General features: G+C 45.8%; 1 protein-coding gene across 6 annotated transcripts in view; it reads left to right on the top strand.

Annotated features, from left to right (window-relative positions):
- FRMD5 (FERM domain containing 5) overlaps positions 1-20097 on the top strand; it is a 323210-nt gene that overhangs the window by 222986 nt on the left and 80127 nt on the right. For all 6 annotated transcript variants that reach the window (XM_074966676.1, XM_074966674.1, XM_074966679.1 and 3 more), the window contains exons 3-5: positions 2671-2713; positions 3918-3996; positions 16810-16907. In XM_074966676.1, coding sequence (XP_074822777.1) covers positions 2671-2713; positions 3918-3996; positions 16810-16907 — 220 coding nt within the window. The remainder of the gene's footprint in view (positions 1-2670; positions 2714-3917; positions 3997-16809; positions 16908-20097) is intronic.

Consider the following 20097-nt stretch of genomic DNA (forward strand, 5'->3'; position numbering starts at 1 on the left):
TAGGGAGAGAGGCAAATTCTTCCTCCAACTCCTCTGCTCCCCACCCCCGAGGACGCCAGAGGGAAGGAAATGCCTTGAAAGATTTTTCTGTGCGAGAGGGTGGATTTTAAACAGAGATTCTGACCCTGGGGGGACACTTTATATCCACTGATGCCATCTTATTCCCTGCCATATTTAGTGCTGATCAGAGGCCCATTCTCAGCCTGCAAACTGCAGGTCGGGGGATGCCCCCCACCTGACCCGGGTGGAGCAGCAGCTCAGATGAAGGTCTTAGCGCAGCCAAGCGAGCACTGCCCTGAGAAGGAGCGGAGAGGGGACAACTTAAACAAAGGTGGGGGTCTTCCTTTGGGAAATAAGGTGGTTCAAGTCAGACCCATCAGAGTGCTCTGCCAGAAATGCCCACTGCATCCCGGTCATAGTGTAACCCTTCTGCCAGGCCAAGTTGACAGCAGCAAGGGCCGGGCTCAGTACACAGGGGTTCCCTCTCATCAAAGCAAATGCAAAACTGGCTCGAGCCCCCACCCAGTGACCTGGGAAAATCTTACACACACCCCTGGGCGCCTCAAAAAGGCAATACTTCCCCTCTCGCAAGCATCTCGGTGTAGCAGAAAATCTTTAATAACAGGAGGTAAACGACATCAACATTAAATTGGGAAAACACCACAACTAGGGTTCATCAACCAAACCATGAGCAATTGGACCACATCCTTTCCCTCGGGTTCTTGAGTCCCACAATCCAAACCTTGAGTCTAGCAATCCAGAAATCACCCAAAGTCCAAAAAAAATCCAACCACCCCAAAAGTCCAGCCTCCAGAGTTCAAAAGTTCATCTGCAGAGTGTTACTCCCCAGTCTGGGTTAAAATGTGTGGGTGGAGAAGAAAAGAGGTAAGGGGCACCTTACATGACCTGAAGCTGACTGCCCCACAGCTCTTCACTCGGATCCACTCCACAAACCGCTCCACTCCGCCAGCTGTCTCACAAACCGCTCTGCATCTTCAGGCTCCCCACTACTTGGCACAGTGCTCAGTAATTTCAGCTTGGAGTAGCTGGAGCCTTAGTGCTGCTGCACTATAAGGCCAAAGTGAATTCAGCACAGTGCCTCTAGCTAGACTCTTAATAGACCCAAAATTAGCTCTGACATTCCACAGTGGAGGGAGAGAGACAGAGGTGCAATTAGTGTTTCGGGCCCACACCACCGGGTACTAATACCTGTCTCAAACCTCTCTCAATTCACAGAGTTTTGGAACCCATGTCCCTTGCATAGCGAGTGCCACTTAGTTGATGGCGAGTCCCTCCATCATAACAAAAGGCCAAGTACAGTTCCACTGTCCTTGATTCCCATAATCAGGGTAATAACAATTTATTCTTCCAGCCCCAATAACAGAGACACTGGGGATCCGACAGCAGCCAAAGTGACCATTTGGGCAGCTATGGCCTTATTCTAGGCGGGGTGGGTGTGCCTATGCAAATGAGATCAGCCCCTGAAGTTCTTTTCCACAACTTGCCACACCTCACCACCAGATGTCAGTGTGGAGCTCATCCTGACTCTGCTTACAGTAGTCTCTCCGGCTGCGGGTTCTGGGAGTCTGGGCAGTCTGAGGACAGAGTGACCAGGCTAGCCAGGGGCTGTGCGCTTTGCTGGGATAGCAGCTGGAGGTGGGACAGCTTTCAGAGCAAACCTCAGTCCTTGCTGCCCCACTCAGATGAGCCATGCCACGTCGCTGATTCCTGGCTTGGCCTGCTCAGAGGCACCCATCATGACTATATGATCCGCATGGCTGGGCCCAGTGATTTCCAACTGTCCCAGCACGTAGCAGCAGCTGGCTCTTCCAGGTGTACTGTCCTTGTCAGGGTTAAACCCCACTGTAGGGGGATGGAGGTTTGGCTTTTCTGATGGTCTGCTAGCCCTGCCCATGGTATGGGAGGCTGCCTCTTCCGACTCCATTTCTACTGCAAGCTGTCGCCCCGCAGAGGGAAGCGGCACGGCCTGCTCTGGGTGGAACGTTGTCAGTTGTGAGGTATCAGTGTCACCTACTGATTTCTTAGATTTTGCCACCCCCATGTGAGCTGGCACGAACTACGTTGTGAGCACGTGGCCAGACTAGAAGAAGACTTACCCTGCTCCCACTGACGTCAGTGGTAGAACTCCCAGGAGCTTCCACGGGAGCAGGAGCGAGTTCTCGGTATCCCAGGGATCAGGCATTTTTCTCAGCCTTGCTTGCAGCGCAGCTGGTTGAGCAAATGTTCCTAAAATATTCCAGGTATTTTGACAAACTCTGGATCCCAGTGGCTGGTCGTTGTGGTGATGGGGATTTGCGTCTGACACGTTAGTGTCTGGTACCCTACTGCCTTACCCTTTGTTTGGCTATTGACACCCATGGCAAACCTGTACAGCCTGTTCGTGCTGTATGCCTGCCTTGCACAGGTGTAGATAACGATAGAAGATGCGAGGCAGCGGAATATCAGGCCCCCGCATTTTAAACTTGCTGCATGGTTACCTCTTTCTCTGTATCATGTATTGGTCATTCAAAGAAACATGCCTCTGTTTCAACCTGGTTTTTTCTGTTTCTTTTATTTTTACCCCAAAGGGGAGGCATTGCAACACGAACGTGAGGGTATTTGTTACTGGTCCTTTTTTTAAAAAAAAAAAATCTTTCTTTTTCATTTCAGCATTGGTTGGAGTTTACAAAGTCTGTTGTGAAGCAGATGAGAGGTGAGTGTTGCATTTACTGTGCATCTGTATGAAGATGTCCTGTGGAGACTATGCATGCTCCCCTTAATTTTATAAGCATTTGCCTCTGGTTCAGAAACTTGACTCGTGTGGCTTATTCCCTGTGCATCACCTAGCGAGTGTACCCTTCTGAGTATCTCTGTTACGTTGACAATGAAATAATTCTCTCTGGCGTACATTTTCATTAAACCACCCTTCTTGTGCCAATGTAAGTATGTCCATTTTGCACATGCAAAATCTGTGTTTGCTTGAACAAAACAGGTAACTGCATGGAAAAATGATTCAAGGGTGCAAATAACAATTTGCAAGCCCACCTGTTTTGCCCGCACAACAGATACAGTCACATGTACTGTCGGCACAGCCACGGAGCCCAATGAAAACCCCCTTTGGAAATGCCCCGTTATTCCTTGAGTTGTGTTTTAGAGATCGTGCCCCCCACCCCAAGCTGCCCCTCTGCTCCATGGGCCAATGCAGGAGAAGCCATGGGCATTGTGTGGCGGAAACCCCATCCCCTCCCTGTCCGCCTCCATTGTCTTTGGCATCCTGTTTGTAGGGTGGAAGCCAAGTGTAGGAGCACAATGACTGCTGTCATGAGCAGCCCTTGCTTGGCTAAGGTGAAGGTGGGTGAAGGTGGGATCATCTTTCTGACCCTTCCCGCCCTCTGTGGTTGTGAAGGCCACAGAGTCTAGCCTATAAAGTGTACATGGTGTGTGTGTGTGTGTGTGTGTGTGTGTGTGTGTGTACTGTGTTTGTGTAGGTAGGGATGGGGGGGGGCGGATAAACAGGCCATTCAGATTTCAAGCAGTGTCCTCCATGTATTCTTAGGTGTCTAGAAACACTGAAGGACTCTAGATTGTTATTTATGCCACAATCCTTGCGCAAAACAGGGGGGCAAAGGAGGGCTTTTAGCTTTCTCATTGAATTCTTTTGCCTTTATGACAAAGGGAGGTACTTGAGGCCCATTCTTTCTCTTGGTGCATGGGGAGTTGTGATCACAACTGCCCTTATTGTTAATGAATGCTCTGTCTGTGCTTTGGGGGGGATATGTAACTGAGGAGCCAGATCTGGTCCTGAAAAAGATTTGAATAGCTCCTTTATTTGAGTTAATAGCTGAGGAAGACACTGGTGTATTTGCTCTCAATGGATACAATTCAGGTAACCGTAACATTGTCATTTTACACTGCAGCCCAGCCTCCCTTCACCATGTGTTTTCGTGTGAAGTTTTATCCCACTGACCCTGCTGCTCTGAAAGAGGAAATAACCAGGTAAGACTGAAGCTAGTAGCCATGGAATGGGGTTTGCGTTGGGTGCTCCCAGAAGGTATTGTTAAAGGTCAGACACGCTTGCAGCTCCGCAACCTGAAAAGTTTTGTGTCTGTTGTGAGTTACAGAGCCATCTATGTAATGTCAGATTTTCCTGAACAGAACCAGTCAGAGTGACCCACCGTGTTCGTGTATAAAAAAGCATGACAATACTGTTACTGTACACTGGAAGCATTTTATTGGCTTGCAAAGTCATCCCGCCACAGCGGATGTTTATCATTAGCCGTTGATTTAAACTCACTAGCTTGAACTTCCACGACAGTCTGTTAAGAAGATTGAGTTGCCAGAACACCGCACTTAGAGTGTATGTCATAAGTATAGCAGGAGCCTGAGGGTCTGTCTACGCTGCCTTGTAAACCTGGGTCTGTGAGAGCGGGGCTTGCAGACTCGGTGTTTCTAGGCCTGCACTTAAGCGTCCACCCTGCACTGTAAATCTGGGCTTACGATGCTGGACCCAGGTGTCTCAGCCATGCTAATGCGTCCACACTGCACTGCGCAGACTTCCTGACTTGGGTCTGTGGCTTGAGGTGCATCCATGCTGCAAAATAAATGGGCTTCACAGCACGACTTGGGCTCTGGCCTGTCCCACTAACAGGGTCCTAGGACCCAGATCCTGAGCGCTTGCTGACCTGAGTCAGGTTGTCTTGTGTGTGGATGGAAGTGGGGCTTAGGTTCAAACCAGACTCAGAACTGGGCCGTAGTGTGCAGTGGAGACATACCCTCAGTGACTACGATAGCTATGATCGCAGAACAGGTTCTAGTCTAACCCCTGGGTATTTCAGTTCCTTGTAACTTTCACCTTTGAGGCTGAATTTAGCCACGGTTGGTCTCTGCTGAAAGGTGACTCTGTTGCTCTGTAGTTTGGAACAGCAACAGTGAATCTGTGGCGATTCACCAGTCCCTCAAAGGTCTCTTCACTGGCTGGGATGGTGGAACACAGCTACCAAGCTGCTGATCTGCTGGGGGTGAGGAAAACCCCGGCTTAGTTCAGTCCCCACTTCATAGTCTGCTCTGAGGAGGGAAGGCGCATGGCCTTGGCCAGTAGGGTAAATGTGAGAACGTGGGGAGCGTGGTTCCAAGCTGCAGTGATTGAAGGAACTGGTGGGATCTTTCTTCTTGTGCTGCACTGGGGTATGGGGGTGACCTGATGTGATGGAAATGATTGACACAGCTATATTTGGGCACCTGATTAAGATTAGGACCTCGTCCTCCCTGCAGATCCTAAATAGTGGGTGCTTTATGGTTCTTTGTGGGGTGCAGTGGTCCAGCTTGTTCCCCTGGAGGTTCAAGGTGGGAGAGCAGGCCAAGTGGTCATGAGATTACACTCGGGTCAGTGGAGGACAGGGGGTTGACATATGTTTGGGGTGGGGGGAGAAATCCCATGTGAGTCATGCCAGTCCTGTCGATGGAGGGAAGGAGGGAGGGCTCCAGGTAACAGCCAGGGAAGGGGATGTGAAACTCTCTAGTTTCACTGCATGAGGCATGAGTTGTCTCAAGGCTGCTAAGAACCCCTTCCCTGCCCCATCTGCCCCGCCACACCTCACGAGGTTTAACCAGTGATGTGCAGAGGCAGGTTCCCAGCACTCCCACCAGGGGGTTGATTGAAGGGATGCTTTTCCTGTCGCTGGTGGAGCTGGCCTCTCCTGGGCTCTGCTGACTCAGCCCTGACAGAGTGGTCTTGTCCCAGGAATAAAAATGCCGCTGAAGAGAAAATATTTAGGCAGTTTTATCTGGAGATTTGTTTGGCATTTCAGCTTCGCTCGGACAAACCTGAAGGAAACCCAAGGTTTAAGCGGGATCAAATCTGGGGAATCCAGGCCTCTCTTGGGTTGACTGAAGCCACTTGCTCCAGACCCAGCACAGTTGATGGGCCGCTACTCCTGTGTCTCCGTGGTATGCCTGGCTGTGGAGCAGAGTGTTTGACACTCACAGGTTCCCGCGCCTAGTGGTGGACTGAAGTGTTTGTAAGAAGCCTGTGGCCTTTGAACAGCAGATGGGGGAATTCCTGTCCTGTGGACACTGATGAAGTCATGGGACAATAGCAGCATTTCCCACAAGGTCTGGCTGCAGGACGGGAATGATGAACATTCCTGCAGGGCGGGAGAGCCAATGTCCTCCTTCTCCCTATGCCAGTATATGAAACATCTCACTCACGGGGATTTACATTTTCCCCACCCCTAGCTCCCCATGAATCTGAGCGCTGGCTAGGCATATTTCAGAGAGAATGTCAGTGAGCTGGAATGTTGTCAGAGCGTGATGCCCTCCCGCTGCTACATGCATGTCGGAGTAAAGCTGAGTCGTTTATTTTCAAGGCAGGGCACTGGATCCTCTGACAGCATTCCATTACGGTGACTCCGTTTCTATCATATCCAATGACTGATTCAGATTGAATCATTTTACCTGGTAGATGTTGGTGCACTAGAGTTTGAATTGCTCACTGTTCCTGACATGCTGCATTTAGATTCACTTCGGGGGCGGAGCAGAATCCTATTGTTTGCCTCAGCCAATCCGACATGAACTCCCCCTTAAAAAAAGTATTGTATTTATGTAACTAAGCTGGCTGAAGCCTGATTGTTTTTAAATTGTTTTCAGTACTTAGACTTTAGCTGCCCATCCAGCTCCAGCCTTGCTGGCTGCCAGACATTCTGTTAGGGGTAATTCACAGTCATCTTTAGACAGTCACGCTTTATCTGAACATCGTTGACTCTTTGTACAAAATGTGCCTGATTCTAGGTGGGCCATAAATATTAAAATTCTCTTGCGCCTGGAAGACCAATCTGGCTCGGTGGCTGCAATGTCTCATTTGCAATACTGCTCAGGTAACAGTAGATTCGCTTGTGACATCCCGTTCAGATGACGGGTCTTTGGCGGGGGGTCGATTGCACTAAATGCTGATCCGGAATTTATCACCACTGTTTAAAAGCAATGGGGTGGAGTTTGCAGAGCGGTGAGAGATGAAGTTGGCTTGAATGTGAAAGGCTGGGTGTGATTAGGACTGCAGGGAGGTGAGGAAGCGCTGGGTGTGATTAGGACTGCAGGGAGGTGAGGAAGCGCTGGGGGTGACCTCAGAACAGGGGAGGGGAAGCTAATGCCAGCGGGTTGCATGCGGGAATGCAGAATTTGTCACACGTGTCCGTGTAGGCATCAAGAAGAGGGGTGGTTTGGGGCTCAGCATGTGGATTTGTTCCCAGATTTTGCTAGCAAATGGAAAAGGAAACATGCCTCAGTTAGCCACGCTGCCCATGTGTTGACACCGCCCCCAAACGCTTTCACATCTTGGCTTGCTGCTCTCTTGGGATGTGTGTAGGAACATTCAGCACGGCTCTGTTCACACACAACAGGTCACAGTAGCTGCGATGCACCAAACCCAGAGAGCTGAGCTTTTCACGCTAGAATTTGCTGTGGTAGTGGAGTGTATTGCCACGAGCTACCGCAAGGTGGTGTCCTTGGAAATGCTGCCTTTGGTTCCCGTTGTCTCCAGTCCATCACAGAGCTGGGAGAGATCTCTTAGGCCATCGCTAGTCATTTTCCAAAGGTCTCATCAGAAGAGCTGTTAATCACAAGACCAAAGATTTCCTGCTTTGTTTCTTTGCCTTTCGAAGAGGGTGGGGTGTTTCCTCCTTTCCAATGCTCAGGATTCACTCCTAGATCTAATGACCTGTTTAAACACGCCCTTCCTGAGCCCCCAGCGGGGCTTGTTATTTGTGGCCAGGGCTCTTTGTCTAACCTTTTCATAACTGGTTCTGTTAGCCTGATTATCTCCTTGTCTGTTGTTTGCAGCAAATTGATGGCCAATGCAGGCACTGCTCTGCTTCTTCTGCTTCAAAGATGGAGCCAGATGAACAGCCCTGCTACTTGCTTATTTCCACTGCACGTCCCCTCTAGGTGTTTGTTCTTTGTCCGCTGTATGCATTGAGGGAGAGCTGGTTTATTTCCAGGCTTCTAAGAAGCGATAGGAAAAGCAGAGGGGGGAAATGCTTATGAGTAGCTGGCAGTGTCCCTTTAACTCTAACACGCAAGGCAGTAAGGGCTCAATCCTGCTTCCATGAAGCGAATGGCACAACTCTCCTTGATTTCGATGGGAACAGGTTCTAGAGGAGCACTGGCTAGGCAGGGAGGGAGCAGGAGACTGCGTCCATTCCAGACTGTGTGATTGTAGGAGCCCTACCCTCGTTTGTGCCCTTTGTCCAGCTGGAGCAAACAGAAAAACAGGCAGGCTTGTTTCAGGAGCATGTCTTCAGTTCTGGGGTGTGAAGTATTTCCAGACGTGCAGTTTTAATAATGTAACTTACAGCACGCGGCTATCAGGCCAATACAACAATTCCAAAGCTGGCTAATTCTGACATTTGTTCCCCATGATTCCCCTTTCTCCTTGCCAGTTGCACAGTGTTAACTTGCCTGCAAGCCAGCTGTGAGTCCCTTCCACTCTTCATTCCTGCCTGCTACAAGGAAGGCGCACCTGTTCCCAGATGCTGCAGATTGATAAGTCAAGGAATGGCAAAAAGCCTGTCCCACCACCTGAACGCGAAACAAATGCAGTTGTCAGTGCTGCGCTTTGAGGTGGTTCGGATGCTCAATTCCTGCCTTATAATCTTGTCTTTTTAGAAGGCTGCTGTAAAGCAGGGCTGAGGCAGAATGAGATGGGGAATTGAGAGCTGGGTTCAGTAAATTGGACTCTTCCCAGGCAATACATTTAGTCCAAAGACCTTGATGAATGCTTTTTGTCATCTTCAGAGAAATGGATGTTCCTCTCTTTCTGTGCTGCAGATCTCAGGTGGGGGGAGGGGAGGTATAGTATGATGTGGAGTTTATTAAAAAATGACTTTAATTTTTTAAGAGGTCTTTGCAGTAGGCAGTGTTTAATATGCTAAATATCCTCTTGGCTCTCCAGAAAGGAGGGTAGCACAAATGTTAATTGAGCACATTGGAACAGGACAGCATCATTAACAAATAATTCTGCCAAAAGCAGCTATTGGGTAGAGTTGTTTACAACACTGTCCACTCTGTCCAAAGTGTAATTACTCTTTCAGACAGAACAAATTCCAAACACACATCTGTGTCCTAACAAGTTTGGAAAATAAGGTGTCCAAAGGAATTAGGATTCGCCGTGAGAGAGGGTGAAGTTGACAGGAAAGAGAATATAGAGACGTTGGTGAGACATGTTTCAGTTTCAGATAAACAACACAATATATTTTGCATTGCAGCAAAGGTGAGAAATCTTCAAAGCTGTTTCCAATGCCTAGTTGTTCCCTCCTTGGAAATAAAGGGGAAATTGGTGTCAGCATTCTAGCACCCGAGACTTCGCTTTTTTCCCTACGTCATGAAACGTTTGGCTAAGACAACGTGTAAAATCAGTATAATATCAGCTAGTGGGAGACTAGACCCCGTCCTTGCTGGGGGGTGGTCTCAACAATGCAGTAGATGTTTTCCATTGCTTTCTACTAGGATCTTAAGCACTGAAGCTTGCAACAGCACTTCCATCTCAGAGAAAGGGATAAGGAACCAAAAGTGTAGAAGTGGGATGGCAGGGCACTGCTAAAGTGTGTCAGAAGCTTTTGCAGAATCTATTGTTTAGCTCTGTTTAATTTCACTTTTATTGTGGTTAATTTTGAGATCAATTGGATATTGGTCTATGGTTCCAGTGCATGACTGAGTGTGAACATTCCCTGCACTGGTGCGCTGTGACAGAGGTGATATGGAAAGAGTCGGGTGTGGAGAACATTCTTAGCCGGCGAAGGCTTCAAAGCAAGCCTCACTGGACCCAGGCATGGACGCTTGCAAAGCCGGGGGTCTCCTTTATCAAGGGAGCGTGTACTGAATTAAACTTGGGTAAAGGTGCCTGTCCTGTGCTCTGGGGTAAGGAGATGGTGACCCAGAGATGGCTGGATCCAGGCTACAGCCAGCGTTTCCATGGTCAGTGGCACATTGGAACAGCTGGGTTCTCAGCGGACTGGTACAGATGAGAAGTTGAACCTTAGAAGCTACCAGTAGTCGCTGCTGTGATTTAATCATTTACAGAACACAAGTAAACAGCCAGACTGATCACACGGATCCAAACCTATTTAATGGGAAGTATGGGTTGGGGATGTGTCCACTTGAATTACAGATCTGCTGGCTAAAGAGAACGGGGACAGTTTCGTGTTTAAATGGCTTCTACATACTCTGGGCCCATTTCATACCATACCCTCTGGGGCTGAAATAGTTTTGTTTTATTTGTTAAAGTGAGGCTTCTGTAAACTTTATTGAACATCCTAATTTCATGATTTCCTGCCAGTGAATGCAATCAAATCCTGAACACAGGTTTATAAATTGGAGAAACAACATTTGAAAGAGTAAATGTGAGAGAGTTTTTCTTGACTACATCCCAGATCTAGTCAAAAGGAGACAAACATTTTGGGAAACAAACCTAATTTAAGAGAACTGGGGCACAAGTCTATTCCAATCTATCTGACGGTGATCAGAGTATTCTGTGGACATATGTATTTATTTCCTGCACCTAAGGAAACAAAAATGTTGAGGGTCAAATCTGCAAAATGACATGTTAAGTTGTGTATGCAAATGTGATCAGGTATCTGCAAATAGATCACTGTACATGCAAATGGGTGCGTGTGAAGACACCCATTCTGTGCATTCAGATGCATATTTTGCTATGCAGTTACCAATTTGCACCCATCAGCTTTTAACTCTTGCATATGAAACCTGAGTACCTGTTTTTATTCTTTAGAAGTAGCCCTTACTGACTAATTTTCTTGTCCTACATGTGTATGTTGTAAAAGAACCTGAAATTGCCACAGGTCATGGTCAACAGACTGCTGATGGAGCAGAGGACACGGGGGGGGGGGGGGGTGATGCTGGGATTAGAAAAGTTGTTTACTAACTGCTGGCGTAATAGATTGACGAGGGGACCTTTTGCTTTTTTAATTTGTAGATGAAGGTAGTGCTAGTTAAAGGCATTAGATTGACAGCCCTGGCGAACGAATGCCTCCATTTCTGTATGGAGTAAAACCAGGGACAGCGGCACAAGCTGTTTCCCCTTTGTATCCTCAAATCACGTGTGGTTGCTGAGTGAGGTAGCCGCGTGTCTTCTAGAAATTACAAGACCACAAGACTTATTTCCGTATGCCCTCCATGGTTGCCAGGTGGAGACAAAGCTCAGTGGTCACTGACGTGGGCTTGATTAGACTCAGTGACCTGAAGGTGGAAGGCTCTAAATCCCTCTGCTGGTCCCCTCGGCCATCTGGTGTTTTTCCCACTGGCATTTGAGGAATCATATTGCACAGGCCTCTCTGTATGTCTTTAAACATCAAAGATGGATAGTCAAGATCAAAACCAAGTTCTTCCGGAATTGGGTAGGCTTTCTGGAAGGGCTAAATATATTCCAGCATTCATAGAACCATAGACGTGTAGGGCTGGATGGAACCTCAAGAGGTCTTCTAGTCCAGCCCACTGCATACCATCCCTTGGATGTGCTCTTTCTCTGGTGTCTGGTGAGCGAGGACCTTGGTTGGATGGACTCTGGGATTTTTCCCTCTTTTATATGGTGTATTTGAAATACTTCTGGGTGCAGGATCATGTACCTTTTGCTTTTGTATTAATAAACTCAATATATTTTTCTTTAGAAGGATGGGTTAGAAAACAGAAGATGTACAATAGAAGATGAGACCAGCATAGGAAGAAGGATTCTGGAGTTCTATGCCTTTCTTGATAATGTTCAGAATTAAGGGAAGCTTTTCTTGTGCTTCAGGGAGAGACAAATAAAACCCATAGTTCTTATCTGAAAGTCTGAGAAGTTAGTATCCTGAATACATGAGCAACTCTTTCTGAACCTGATTGCCAGCCCCCATAGTAGAGTCAGATGAGCACAAAATCAATCATTTGTAAATAGGCCATTCTTATTTGCTGAGCCTGTTTTAAAATAACTTCATATCCAAAACACAAGCATTTCTGCTTCTATAAGAAGGCGCCCCGAATCAACTTTCCCAGATACAATTGATTTGGTTTTTGTTCCAGGTACATTTGGGGAGAAACAAAGAAGTGTCCAGGCATAGATCTCAGACAGATGCATCTGTTTGTTCTTTTTTAAGAGCCACTTATTTGATTTGCAGATTTTATGTTAACTCCTAGCAACTGTAAAATTTTGCAGTCATTAGGTCTCACTTTAAATGTGAAATGGTCAGTGACATCTCTCTGAACAGCGATCGCTGTTAGGTGGGCATGGTCATTAAGCTGTTCCTTCGGTATTCTATTTCTTTTCTGTAATGCGAGATCAGCACAACATCTGCAGTTGTCAGGTATAATAAGAATTGAAATGCAGGTCAGATTTCTGCTTTGGGGAGGGCGGGGAGAAAACTTGGCCAATTAAGGCCACCGAAGATTTAACCTCTTGCAATTAATATAGCAATCAGGGGGCGGGGGAGGGAGGAGCAGTAGCACTTTGTGTTACTTGGAGTCTAGAACCAGACAGACTGTGGCTTATTTCCAAGATCACGTGATCGCAGGTTTTGATGACAGCTTTTGCTCCGTCGGCATAGCTACTTTCTTACAGGTACGTAAATCTCACACTCGCACTGTCTTTGGGGTCTAGTGACATGCATTTCTCCCAGGCAGAAGAATTCAAAGGAAGCCCGGGGGGGTTTCATGGACGAAAAAGCTATTCTTAGGCATGGGGGTCACTCGTTGTTCACTTTGTCTGTGTTCCAGTCCCAACGCGCTGGCGAGATGGACAGAAGGGGAATCTGTTAGAAAGTAATCAACGGGGGGGATAAGTGATGCTGGTCCTAAGAAACTTCAGGTATTGATTGGTGCTGAGACCAGGAAAAAACTTCAATGAGTTCAGAGTTAAGTTAGCTTTAAAAGTTCCTGATTGAAGAGAAAATTGGCAATAGGAAGAGTGGCTGAGCTGTGACAGAGGAAACTCTCTAGTTCAGAAAACTGCATAATTTTCTTCACTACATTTTTAAAGGAAACGACATTTCCAGAACACAAGCCCTTCTCTTGGAAATTCCCTTTCGCTGGCTGAGTTGGGTGTTTTCTACAGATGGGGGAATATTTGCAAGTTCCTTGTGTTGGAGACCTCTTGAAACCTTTTGCTGCACTTCGCAAAACTAGACGAAGTTTACAGATGTATTTTCCCCAATTTAAACCCATGATTTCTTCAGGGCTTTATTGCAAGGTTGATTCAGTTTTTGTACAACACATATCTGTAGGTGAGGGAAAGCTTTGTATCAGGTACTGAAGAACTCTCTGGAAGCCAGATAGCTCCATCCATGCTTCACGTGCTACATTTTTTTTATTCAGAAGGTTCTTGCTTTTTCTCAGCTTTTTTTTCAGCGTCTCTGTATTTGTCACTCACTCTCCCCAGTCTCTGCTCCATTTTCCACCCTACCTTGTCATTAGATGTCTCTTCTGGTGTCTGCTTCCCTTTTCACATTCTTTCCTTAGTGGAGCATAAACACAATAACCTTCTTGTCTGCGCCCAGCTTTTGCCCTCCATGTTCATGTGCGTTTGGCAGTAGGCCAAATTAGTTCACCCATATCTACTTCTTTCCACTATTCTTTGATGATCTAATAATTCGATACAGATCCTGTCCTTGAAACCCAAAAGAGACTGACTGACTGAGTGCTTCTGCGGTCCCACCATTGCACAGACTTAGGGGCAGATTTAGATTTGCTGGGAATCTGCATGAGGCATCGGACGTCACAATTGGTGGATTGAAGTGTCATCAGCTGACTCATTAGTTGATTTGAATGACGCAGCATGTTTTGCTGATGAGCTGGCCAGTAGTTACCCAGCGGACAAGACGGTGTTCAAGCAGCTGGAGAGTTGCCTGTGTTTGTTATTGTCAAATAAACTATAAGAAAATATTGGCAACGGTGGCAAAAGTCAGGCCACAGAAAAGCTTAAATTATGTGTCCTGCACCATCTGCCCTTTTGTTTTTAAATACAGTCCATTAATTAAGGCCTGTAAGATGAAAAGAGGTTTGGGGGGCTGGGATAGAAAAAGGGAGGGCTGTTTGGGTGACGGTAACAAATACGCACACATTTGGCATCGGCATGAGGGCTGGGGTGGGAAGATTTCTTCTGTATGTCTGCAAGTGGCTCATGTCATGTGGCGTGGCAGGGGCTAAGGCACCTCTGTATAGGTGTGGGAAAGACCAGTACATTGCATGTTCGTGCTGCCTGCAGACTTCAGGGCTGATGCGGTCTCTTCTTTCCCCTCTCCGTGTGTCTTTCAGAATCAGCCAAGGCGGGGTGTTGAATCAGAACGACAGTGATTTTTCACAAACACAGTTAGCTTTTTCCCCCGTTAGTTACGAAATATGCCATTGGGACCTAACCGTTCGGTTGCTGCTGAGGACTCTCTATTTTGGCATCTTGGCTGCAGGCCAATGAGAGGTCTCATCCTGGTTCCCACTATCCACGAGCAATAGCCAGCATCCCTGTGCGTTAATCTTCTAAAAACGGGCCTCCCCCTCTGTCCACACCTCGCAAGCCACACTTCTCTGCATTAATGCCTTCGTGCCTGTAGAGCCAGGGCTGCCATGGCTTCTGCATTAGCCCTTTGTGGTGGAAAAGTCTGACTCCCAGTGCCCTTTAAAGGTATAGGCATATAGGGAAACCATCCTGGGTCACCAAAAACCGCCCTCCAGAACTGATTTAAGTGGTTAGGTAGAAATGGAAGAAATTCTCCCATCTGCAAACAGGATTACAGAGCGCACCTGACCCTCACCAGCATGTCAGTGAGATTTGGGTACATATGAATAGTACTCAATGTGGGGAGAGTAGAACTTGAAATACATAGCGAAACAGCTGGAATAGTGACATGGATTTTCATTCTGTAGGGTAGCAAAGGGTAAAAGCTAATTAGCTGCTAGGGGCTGGTTCTACTTATAAAGACATTTTGAGTCTAAATCTGCCATGAGATGTATGCATGAAACTAAGAGCAGAGCTGGGGCCTGCAATTGTCCCAGCAGGAAGGAGCATGGTGTGGGTTATGATAGTTGGATTTTTCTCAACATTCTTGTAATTTTACCAGTAAAATGATGATGCTTGCAGTATCAGAAATCTGAACTCAAGAAATCAAGCTTGGCTGAGGTTCTGCAGAATGGAAGTTAAATTATTTAAAAATATTTCCAAGCATGCCAGTTTACAGTTTGCTCCTTAATTACGTGAGTTATGTTTTACATCAGATTATTTTTCCCAAATGTAATGAATGCCATCGTAACTCAGTCTGAACTGCCACACAGTTACTTATTTTAACTTTATTATCATTATTATCATACTATAATTTTTAGTCATATTTTGTTTTTTCTTTTTGCTGGCTTTGATTTATTGAAATTGCATAAAATCTAGAGAAATAGTGACTGTCAAGCATAGGAATTGCTGATTTTATTATCCACTAATGACAGATGCCAAGGAGAGAGGTGAATGCTTTCAGAGGAATCTAAGCTCTTAAAATATCTCGTAATAGTAGTAATAACGATCCCTAGCTCTTGTATCATGCTTTCCAGTGTCACTCTCAGCATTTTACAAAGGAGGTCAGTATCAGTACCCCTATTTTACAGATAGCGAAATCGAGGCACAGAGAGGGGAATAATGTTAGTGGACCTTGCACATAATAATGTCAGTAATTGTAACAGTGCTACTAGACCATACAGATGTACATTAAGGGAAGAATAGGTTCTTCTAAGTTGGTGTTCTGTAAAGGTTTTGCGTTCCAAGGGTGAAATGCAAGTTCGGAGAAGTTTAAAACCAGAGGAATAGCTTTGAATGGGGACTTTGGCACTACTGCAGGACCAAGAGCAAAAACCAATAATTAACCATTAGATTACAGGGATTTCGGTGCTGTGCAGTTGGTGAAAAATAACTGGAAGCCATTATGCAAATCATACCCCAGTAGCCAATCGGAGTGAAGAGAATTGCATAAATAAGAAATAAGCATAGTTGTTGGTCAGTTTGGCACAGCAATCTGTTCTCTGATTGGCTGAGACCATTCCAATTCTGTATAAAGGTGCTCAGAGTAGGGTTTGGTCCTACCCTTCCTGTCTTTGGCCTTGAGGGAGAGTCAGACATTTGTGACATCGTGCTCATTTCTGTGGACGTCAGAAATACAGGACTCTGGAGACCTCGCTGATGTAGAAGCTAGGATTGTTGAAAGCCCTTGTTTATTTTACCTCTTTTTGGGGCTGATCCAAAACCCATTGAAATCAGTGAGAGGGTTTCATTGATTTCAGTGGGCTTGAATGGAAATGAAGAGAGCTGGCATTGGAGTAAATATTTGTACGAATGTTCCTTCCTTTCCGCCTTTCCTCTGGTCTTGTGGAAAAAAATCTCTGGAGTATTCCCATTAAAGACACAGCTCTTAATCTCTGTCTGCATCTCGGCTTTGTTTTTTTAATTTCTGCACCTGTAAGAAGGCAGGTAAGTGACTAGATGGTTGTGTCTCAGACCTGCACGACAAATTATGAATCAGATTCTTGTCTCATATATATGCATATCGCCACTCCTGTGGACTTCAGCAGGAGTGGCACGCATACCTCTGGGCCCTGAGAATTGACCCTAACTTGAGGACTGACTGGCAAATTAGCACTTGACTAAGTCACAGCTGATGTAATATCTTGTAAACGGAATGTTTGGGGAGAATGTAGAGTGGAAGTGTCTCGATAGATTTTCGTTGTTTGAGTCATATGTTTAGGTAACTTAAGCATTGCTTAATAAAAGAAATAATTCAGAGCTAATTCTGTTTCTCTCCTCAGGTATTTAGTCTTCCTGCAGATCAAAAGAGATCTCTACCATGGTCGCCTTCTCTGCAAGACATCGGATGCTGCATTGTTAGCCGCCTATATCCTTCAAGGTAATGCTTTGTGACAAGATAAATTTTCTTTTCATGCTAAGTACTGATTACATTATTTCACTTACAATAGATCACTGCACCGTGAATACAAATGTCATCTAACCAATGCAGGGCTCATACTTCAAGATTGTCCTTGTGCCAGTACCACGTTGGTCTATAATAAAATTAGAATTGATAGTGTGATCTAAAACTGTACCAGAAGCAACAACTCTGCCATCTATTCCCTCAAAGTTATTCCACCTGGATTCAGGTCAGTTGTGTCTGAATAAATGGCCCTTTGATCAACATTATGTGTCTAGTATTTTGCACTTGCTTCCATCTGAGGGTCTCAAAGCACTTTACAAAATCACAATCTCCCTGTCAGGCAGGTGGGTTTATCCCCATTTAACAGATGGGACATGAGGCACCATGCATTAAGTGACACAGATTCAGTGATAAAGCGAAAAAGGGCATCTAGAACTCCTGATTTCCGGGTCACTGTGTTGCAGCTCCTAATCCACGCTTCCTCTGTGACTAGGATACAGGGATTTCTGGAGTTGAAGTGATACTCTCCAATAGGTAGGTGAGGCTTGTAGCAGCATGGGACTCAGCACTGATTTCAGAGAAACCTCCCAGGTAATTTGGGATACTTGCAGGGCAGAAAACACTCTCGTGTGTTGAGACTTCCTACAGAAGTTTTGCTGCATCCTCAGGCACACCAGACATTGGTGTCCAGACATGCATCAGTGCTGTAGTTGCTTAATAGATGTGATAACTGGTGCTTTCGAGAGTGTCACTTTCTTGCTGTTATTACCCTCTGATTTGGAATCTCAAATTGGTTGGTCCTGTCCTGATTTACCCTCCTCAGCGTAGCTTTCTCCTTCCTGTCTTCCGTGAGACATCCCAGTGCTAGACAGCAAGTGTGGCCAGTTTTGGCAGGGTGATGCCTAGCTATCAGTAAAGACATAGAAGGAAGCTTGGTTATGTTTATATTTTTCAGTATTGCAGAAGGTCTCTTGAAACTGCAATTATGGTGACTGGCTCTGTAAATCCCATCTCTTGAAGTCTTCAGATTAAGACTGGATGCCTTACTAAAAGGTTTGCTTTAGTCAAACACAAGTTTCTGGGCTCAATACAGGAGTAACTGGATGAAATTGTGTGGCCTTTGTTATACAGGAGGTCCAACTAGTTGAAGGAATAGTCCCTCCTGGCCTTAAAATATACAAATCTAAATACAACAGACAGATAAGATAGATAAGACATAGACTCATTTACTGAAAGTTGAGACTGACATTTGTTTTTTCCCCTTGTTTGAATGAAGAAAGTCAGAATTCCTGGGTAAGAGCTATTAGCTGCAGAAGGGCATCTCTTTACAAACCTCAGAGGAGGGTGGATTCCAAAGGAAAGACCTGGTTTATGGAGCTTGACATTTTAACTAAGGAAAAATGAAATAATTGTTTGTGCTTCAGCTAAAACATTAAGGACTGCATTGTTACCATCTCCTGGTCTCTCCAACATGTACACACCAGACAAATGAGCATGGATAGTCCTAAAGAGCCTTGCAAGAAAATACTGCTCTTTCCACATGAGTGACTGCATGCCCTTCTAGTGTGTGGCTTTAAAGAGGGACCCGAGTACAACAAACACAGTTTTGTTAGCTGGGGGCACAAATGAACATGTCCTTATGCAAAGTCATGGCTTTCCATCAAACTCATCAGCCAAGAAACAACTTGTCAGCAAGTCGCAGACAGGACCCAGGTTGGTTGCACAGCGTGGGGTGGGGGAAAACATCTGGAAACCTCCTGCTTATTTTACCACTCCTGTTCTTGCCAGTGTCTCTGCTACACAAAGCACTCTTGTCTGGATATCCCCAGCCCAAGACATGGAAAGGCCAGAAGAGGCCAACGTCCCTTCAGTTTGTGGAGTCCTAAAGGACTAAACAGCCGAAGGTCTGGGTTGCAAATCTGTAGACATTCTGATAGCACAGCCTCGTATTAAGTTTGGCTGACACGTCTCATAAGAAGACCTTGTTTTCAGTTGCTTATAACTTTGCCAAACTTTAACTGTTTGGGCTGAAATTTTCCATTCTGAGTGTCTGCCTCAGGCTGATTTTTGGTTTATTTTTTAATTTCAGCCAAAACAAGTTCATCTGTTTCTGAGAATGAGACTAGGGCAAAATACATTGTTTCGTCCATGTTAAAAAATTCTAGCACCCCAGAGCTTGAGAGCTGAGACTTGAAATTTGCAGCGGGGTGGCATTTGTGTCTGGGGTGTACTGTTTGCCATTCCCATGAAATCTGCTCAGATTTGTCCAAGCCTATGGCAAAAATACAGCGTGACTGTATAATTAAAGATTTTGTCACAATGCATGTGCATAATAAGAAAGCTGATTTAAGGTGGCATAGGCCTAATAATGCTCTTTTTAATGTAGTTTTGTGTGTGTCATCGCTTATATAGAGCCATGGATGTACAGAATGACAAGTTCCAGTTCCAAAGCACGTACAAGATATTTCATAGTAGACCGGATATTTTTTCTACACTCACGCATGTGTTTACAGTTCAATATATTTGAATTTTTTAGAGGCACTAATCATTAGTTTTGAAATACGGGTGTATTCTCCCCCCTTCAGCATTTTACAGGGGAAGCATGCACATTAACATCACATCTACGTTTCACTAGGAGCCACAGACCAAAGGAAATTGAATGAGAGAGAGAGAGAGAGAGGTCCTTTCCAGCTGAGTTGTGAGATGCTGCAGATGCAGGATTTGTATATAGTATGGAAAGCAGATATGCAGCTAAGTAGCACGAGACAGAGATGAAATACTGTACTGCCTTGTTCAGCCAAGAGAGGACCATTTTTTCATCTTTTCTGTTCCCCTTTACTGCAGCTTGAGTCAAATTTGGATTTAATTACTGGCTGCTTCCCAGAGGGTGATGGAAGTGGAAACAGGGCAGCTGCCTGTTCAGCGTGTCTCGAGGAAAAATCAGCCCATTTCTTTCAGATGTATGAAAAGAGCAGAGCTGACTTTTAATCAGCTGATAAGTCAGTTTATTGTCTTGGCTTCATGGGCAGCTCCAGCCTGGCAGCTATATGCTGCACCACTGCAGGACCTGCTCCTCCTCATGCTAATTGTTCAGGAGAGATTACGAAACACATTTGAACGTGTGATGGAGCTAGAGGAACCAGCTCTGAGCTATTCACCTGCATAA

Source organism: Natator depressus, chromosome 10 (genome assembly GCF_965152275.1).
Source record: "Natator depressus isolate rNatDep1 chromosome 10, rNatDep2.hap1, whole genome shotgun sequence".
NCBI classification, from domain to species: Eukaryota; Metazoa; Chordata; order Testudines; family Cheloniidae; genus Natator; species Natator depressus.